General features: G+C 39.9%; 1 protein-coding gene across 1 annotated transcript; it reads right to left on the reverse strand.

Annotated features, from left to right (window-relative positions):
- Positions 1–440: 440 nt before the first annotated feature.
- LOC140184097 (serine/threonine-protein phosphatase 7 long form homolog) lies at positions 441–2053 on the reverse strand. The gene is made up of 3 exons (XM_072234384.1): positions 1368–2053; positions 1146–1233; positions 441–1061 (listed from the first exon to the last, which is right to left on the reverse strand). Exons 1-3 carry the CDS (start codon positions 2051–2053, stop codon positions 441–443), a joined length of 1395 nt encoding a protein of 464 aa, XP_072090485.1.
- Between the last annotated feature and the right edge of the window lie 5582 nt (positions 2054–7635).

Here is a 7635-nt window from a genome sequence, read left to right on the forward strand (position 1 = left end):
TTATTGATATTTTAACAAATTCATCCAAATAGAGGAATTGCTAGCTTTAACATCATTCGTGGGTCTTTCACTTTTTAATTTGGATAATTTTGTCTACTTTATATTTTGTATTTTTTTTGTATTTCTTTATATTTTGTATTTGAATATTATAATGTATTTTTTATTTATTGGTTTTTCCTTAGCTTATAATTATTACCTATATCGTCCCATTTTGATAAACCATAAACCCCTGCGGTAGTATAGTCGGCAAACACCTGCGGGTCAACACCCTCGAACATCTGAGAAGAACCCCCCACGTCGTACGTAGGCTGATCCATCCCTGTGGCCACACCACCAATGTCCTCACCAACAGCATGCTCACCAGTGTGATACTCGCCGGATGCTCCTCTACCACGGGCCCGTCCACCACCATCCCGCTGACCATGTCGTCTGGCCCTACGTCAAGGAACACGATGATCAACATCACCTCCATGATCATCACCAGCCTGGTCCTCCTCCAAGCGGTCGGCCAGCCATCGCCACTCTCGATCCGTAGTACATGTGCCGATACGCCTACGCCGGTCCACGCGGCGGTTGTACGGTCTGTCGACAACCTGCACCATCGGAGGTGCCTGGGATGACCCTCTATGACGAGCCTCCTCAGTCAACACAATAGGCCTGGGATCCTGAAATGCAACCTCCGGGGATAAAAATCTGTGGGCCACACGACACCACCAGTCCAGGTACTCAGCTAATGGCCCGAGATCAGCAACTCGGTCAACCGATAAAACTCTGGCATGCCGATCCTCCCAATGCTGATGCCACTCTTGATAATAGGAGGGGGACCACTTATCTCCACCCCTCCCGTCCTTCGCATGAAGCCAATCTATGTTAAGAGCCAACTGAGGGAGATGTTGAACCCCGCCGAACTGCGGCATAACCCTATCCACCTGGTGCCACTCAATGGCGGCAAAATAAATGAGGCTGGTAACTGCCGTCCATAGCCTACGGTGCTCGTCAACTAGTATCTCCGGATGAACAATAGCTGCGACCTCCGGAGAGGAATAGGGCTCCCACACGATCTACATCGCATAATGAAACGTTACGTAAAACAAATATTATAACAAGGAAGATATAACTGTATCAACAATAACTAAATTACTTACATCATGCACACGCAATCTATCCAAACAAAGGTGTGCAGCCACCACTCTTTGATCTACTGCATCATTCCTCGGTAGATACTCAGCCCACCTACAAGTTCAATTTAAAGAATGTCATAACATGTAACGGGAGATGTAAATGAACAATTTGTAACTCTAAAATCATATTTCCTTACCTGGATGCAAGTGGAAACTCGAATATGTTGAAACCACTAGGCCTCAGACAAGGAAACCTCTAAAAGATCCAAGACTAGAAGCTGCAGTGGCCCAGCCAAGTTGACAACGTTTCTGTTTGTTCCACGACAAAGACATCTGTACAACCATGCCAGTGCGGCCGAGCCCCAGCTATATCTACCCAAGTCCTCTAACGATGCCACATAAGGCAACCAGTGAAGGTGGACACGGTTGGCGTTCTTGTCCGTAAACAGCTGAGATGACAACAGCATCATAATATAGGCTCTCGCGTATATACGCACGATGTCGTCAGTAGCATCTGCTGGCAAAACCCGAAACTGCTCATGGAACCATGTGTAGCACACTGTCATCTGCTTCACTTTATTCTGCGGAGGTAACTCCCCAAACAACTCGCGGAACCACACCCATACCGGTCTTTCATTTTCCATGAAATTCTCAAACTCACTAAGGCAACCACTCACAGGCTCACCATCAATCGGTAAACCCAGCTGATAGGCCACGTCCTCCAAGGTGACTGTACACTCCCCAAAGGGCATGTGAAAGGTGTGGGTCTTAGGACGCCACCTCTCAATGAATGCGCTAAGTAGAGGCTCATCAACCCAGAACCACTGACTGTTCAGCCTAGCCAAGTGATATAAGCCCGCGGTCTCTAGATACGGTATGATACGCTCGTGTAAAGGCATATTCTGTTGTCTTCTCACACCGCTAATAACCATAGTAGGCTGCAAAAAGATGGATAGCAAACTCTCAACACACAACAATAGTAACAACTTACACTAATATCAATAAAAACTCTAACCATAACAAGAACAGCGAAAATAACACTAACAATATTACTAACACCTAAGACTAAAAAATTAATTCTACCAATAACAAAAATTAGAAATTTAATAAATAAAAAAACTCACATTGATGATAACAGCAAAAATTTCTATTATAACTTTTAAAATAATAATATAACATCTACCATTAATAATAACAACATTAAACAAAAAATAATAATAAAAAGGCAGTTTAACCAACCTCTTGGTCGATAAATCCAGCCACATGCAGAACGCCATTTAACCGGTACATCCGAGCTTCTTCTTCTATTGGTTCGCCACTCAGCTGGTTCAAAATCTCAAACAAACTATTAGACCAAAAAACTATCTTTTCTCTCACCCACCAACCTTCTCCTAATTTTGAAAGCTCACAAATGATCCGCCCTCACCAGCCACGGCTTTCCTATTTATACTACACACTCATAAACCGTGGCTGCCTCTAGGGTTTTATGCACGAATCACTTCCTTCATAAACCGTGGCTACCTACCACGGTTTATGTACAGCTCTCTCCTCACGTAAACCGTGGCTGCCTACCACAGTTTACATTCAAAATCATATCATCATAAAACCTGGCTACCAGTCACGGTTTATGTTGATTCTAAAACCGTGGTTAGCTCCCACAGTTTCTATATAAAATGAAACAAGACATAAAGGTATGCAATTTCCAATTGTTGTAATCTGGTAAAGGATTCTCCAAATTCTTTTAAATTGGTAAATTGCCCTAATTTTTTTATTTGACAAGTATTTATTAATTTTTAAAATAAAAAAATAATTATAATTATATCTATTATCAAATATATAGCATTATATTTGATTATACAAGATTTTATTTTTCGGCCTTGGTGCACGAAATTGCAATCACACTTTTGCAATCTACACAACTAACCAGCAAGTGCACTGGGTCGTCTAAGTAATACCTTACGTGAGTAAGGGTCGATCCCACGGAGATTGTTGGTTTGAAGTAAGCTATGGTTATTTTATTATTCTTAGTCAGGAGATCAATTATAATTATCAGTTTGAATTACTAAAAAATAAAAGAGCGTGAAATAATTACTTGTTGTGCAATAATGGAGAATATGTTGGAGTTTTGGAGATGCTTTGTCTTCTGAATTCCTGTAACATAATGTTTCCTCTCATGCAAAAGTGCAAAGTTCCTTCCATGGCAAGCTCTATGTAGGGTGTCACCGTTGTCAACGGCTACTTCCCATCCTCTCAGTGAAAATGGTCCAAATGCTCTGTCACAGCACGGCTAATCAGCTGTTGGTTCTCGATCATGTTGGAATAGAATCCATTGATTCTTTTGCATTTGTCATCACGCCTAACACTCGCGAGTTTGAAGCTCATCACAGTCATCCAATTCCAAAATCCTACTCGGAATACCACAGAAAAGGTTTAGACTTTCCGGATTCTCATGAATGCCGCCATCAATTCTAGCTTATACCACGAAGATTCTGATTAAGGAATCTAAGAGATACTCATTCAATCTGATGTAGAACGGAGGTGGTTGTCAGACACACATTCATAGATTGAGGAAGGTGATGAGAGTCAAGGATGACCACCTTCTCCATAGTTAAGCGCAAATGAACATCTTAGATAGGAACACGCATGTTTGAATGGAAAAACATAAATAATTGCATTAATTCATCGAGACGCTGCAGAGCTCCTCACCCCCAACAATGGGGTTGAGACTCATGCTGCTAAAAGGTACAAATTTCAGATCTAAAAATGTCATCTGGTTCAAAATAAGTCTCTAAAAGTTGTTTAAACACTAAACTAATAACCTAAGTTTACAGAAAATGAGTAAACTAAGATAATTGGTGCAGAAATCCACTTCTGGGGCCCACTTGGTGTGTGCTGGGGCTGAGACTTAAGCTTCTCACGTGCCTGAGCTATTTCTGGAGTTGAACGCCAGGTTGTAACCTGTTTTTGGCATTGAACTCCAACTTGCAACCTGTTTCTGGCGCTGAACGCCAGACTGCAACATGGAACTGGCATTGAACGCCATTTTACGTTGTCTATCTTCGCGCAAAGTATGGACTATTATATATTTCTGGAAAGCCCTGGATGTCTACTTTCCAGCCCATTTGAGAGCGTGCCAATTAGACTCCTGTTGCTCCAAAAAATCCATTCCGAGTACAGGGAGGTCAGAATCTAACAGCATCAGCAGTCCTTTTTCAGCCTAAATCAGATTTTTGCTCAGCTCCCTCAATTTCAGCCAGAAAATACCTGAAATTACAGAAAAACACACAAACTCATAGTAGAGTCCAGAAATATGAATTTTGCCTAAAAATAAATAAAATTATACTAAAAACTAACTAAAACATACTAAAATCTACATGAAATTACCCCCGAAAAGCGTATAAAATATCCGCTCATCACAACGCCAAACTTAAACTGTTGCTTGTCCCCAAGCAACTAGATAAATAAAATAGGATAAAAAGAATTAAGAAGCAATAATATCTTAGAGTTTTAAGTGAAGCTCAGATTCTAATTAGATGAGCGGGGCTAGTAACTTTTTGCTTCTGAACAGTTTTGGCATCTCACTTTATCCTTTGAAATTAAGAATGATTGGCATCCATAGGAACTCAAAATTCAGATAGTATTATTGATTCTCCTAGTTTAGTATGTTGATTCTTGAACACAGCTACTTTATGAGTCTTGGCCGTGGCCCTAAGCACTTTGTTTTCCAGTATTACCACCGGATACATAAATGCCACAGACACATAACTGGGTGAACCTTTTTAGATTGTGACTTAGCTTTGCTAGAGTCCCCAATTAGAGGTGTCAAGAGTTCTTAAGCACACTCTTTTGCTTTGGATCACGACTTTAACTACTCAGTCTCAAGCCTTTCACTTGGACCTGCATGCCACAAGCACATGGTTAGGGACATCTTGATTTAGCCGCTTAGGCCTGGATTTATTTCCTTGGGCCCTCCTATCCATTGATGGTCAAAGCCTTAGATCCTTTTCACCCTTGCCTTTTGGTTTAAAGGGCTATTGGCTTTTTCTACCTCTTTTGTTTTTCTCTTTTTTTTTTCGCAAGCTTGTTTTTCACTGCTTTTTCTTGCTTCAAGAATCAATTTCATGATTTTTCAGATTATCAATAACATTTTTCTTGTTCATCATTCTTTCAAGAGCCAACAATTTTAACATTCATAAAATTCAATATAAAAAATATGCATTGTTCAAGCATTCATTCAGAAGACAAAAAGTATTGCCACCACATATAAATAATTAGAATTTTCCTTATTAAGAACTCGAAAAAATTAAATTGCCTCTTTATTCTAAAAATCTACTATTTTATTCATGTTTGATGATGATGAGAAAAATAAATTGTAACTTAATTGGAAATAAAGTCAAAATAGAGATACTAATTACTACTACTAATATGTAGCTTCTAAGGTAAATTCATAATAAGAATAGTTATCACAGAGTTAAGGCAAAGATTAGGACTCAACAACCTTTATTTTGGAAAGTGGGTGTTCCTCTAGTTTGTGGGGTGCTTGATCCTTCAAGAGATAATTTCTGACGCTTTAGTTCCTTCAAGTCACATCCTTGCTCTTCCTGTTCCCTTAGGTGCCATGATCTTGATAAGTTTTAGCTCAGTGATCATGGCAAATGACACCAAACTTAGAGGTTTGCTTGTCCTCAAGCAAAAGAAAGGAAATGAGAGGAATAGAGGGAGAGGCATTTTCGAAATTCAAAAGATATGATGAGTTGAAAAAGATTTGGAAAAAGATTTATGTTTATAGATTAAGATACATTTGATATTTTTGAAAAACGGATTTTAGAAATTAGGATTAAAATTTTTGGAATTAAAGGATGAGAGTTTGTAACATGTTTATGCAAGAAATCATGATTTGAAACGTAAAAAATTTTAAAAATTGTGAAGTAAAAACGAATTTACCTCCTCCCCACCATCCTGGCGTTAAACGCCCAAACGCTGCATGTTTTGGGCGTTTAACGCCCATGTGCAGCTTCTCCTGGGCGTTCAACACCCAGCTGTTGCTTCTTTCTGGCGTTGAATGCCAGGAACTCCTTTGTCACTGGGAGTTTTTCTGAACGCCCAGGACGCTGTAAATCTGGCGTTGAACGCCCAGAAGGTGCTTCTTTCTGGCGTTCAACACCCAGAAGGTGTTTCTTTCTAGCATTGAACGCCCAAAATAGCTCTTACTGGTGTTTTCACACCAGTGAACTTCTTTTTGCTATTTTTATCCTTTGAATCCTTCTATAACTCTGTGAACTCAAGCAATTGCTATTTTTACCTTGAAGATAATTGACATATACCTGTAAAAATCAATTAATTAACAATAAACTTTATAAATGGATGGGTTGTCTCCCAGCAAGCGCTTCTTTATTGTCTTTAGCTGGACTATTACGGAGCTTTAATCAAGTCTCAGTTTTGAGCATTCTTGCTCAAAATTGTTTTCAAGATAATATTTGACTCTATGTCCATTAACAATAAACTTTTTGTTGGAATCATTATCCTGAAGCTCTACGTATCCATATGGTGACACACTTGTAATCACATATGGTCCTCTCCACCGGGATTTCAATTTCCCGGGGAATAATCTGAGCCTAGAATTAAATAGCAGAACTTTTTGCTCTGGCTCAAAGACTCTGGATGACAGTTTCTTATCATGCCATCTTTTTGTTTTCTCCTTGTAAATTTTTGTATTTTCGAAAGCATTGAGTCTGAATTTCTCTAGCTCATTTAACTGGAGCAGACATTTTTCTCCAGCTAACTTGGCATCAAGGTTTAAGAACATGGTTGCCCAGTAGGCTTTATGTTCCAGTTCCATTGGTAAGTGACAGGCTTTTCCATACACAAGCTGGTATGGAGAAGTTCCTATGGGAGTCTTGAATGCTGTTCTGTATGCCCACAGAGCATCATCCAAGCTTCTTGCCTAATCCCTTCTACAGTTAATTACAGTCCGTTCCATGATTCTTTTAAGTTCTCTATTAGAGACTTCAGCTTGCCCATTTGTCTGTGGATGATATGGAGTGGCTATCCTGTGGCTAACTCCATAACGAACCAAAGCCGAGTAAAGCTGTTTATTGTAGAAATGAGTGCCCCCATCACTGATTAATACTCTAGGGATACCAAATCTGCTGAAGATGTGTTTCTAGAGGAATTTTAGCACTGTCTTAGTGTCATTAGTTGGTGTTGCAATAGCTTCCACCCATTTAGATACATAATCCACTGCCACCAGAATATAAGTGTTTGAGTATGATGGTGGGAAAGGCCCTATGAAGTCAATACCCCATACATCAAACAACTCAATCTCCAAGATCCCTTGTTGAGGCATGGCATAACTGTGAGGCAGATTGCCAGATCTTTGGCAACTGTCACAGTTAAGTACAAACACTTGGGAGTCTTTATAGAGAGTAGGCCAGTAGAAGCCGCATTGGAGGACTCTTGTGGCTGTTCGCTCACTTCCAAAATGTCGTCTATACTGTGATCCAAGGCAGTGCCA

Source organism: Arachis hypogaea, chromosome 4 (assembly GCF_003086295.3).
Source record: "Arachis hypogaea cultivar Tifrunner chromosome 4, arahy.Tifrunner.gnm2.J5K5, whole genome shotgun sequence".
Taxonomy (NCBI): Eukaryota; Viridiplantae; Streptophyta; class Magnoliopsida; order Fabales; family Fabaceae; genus Arachis; species Arachis hypogaea.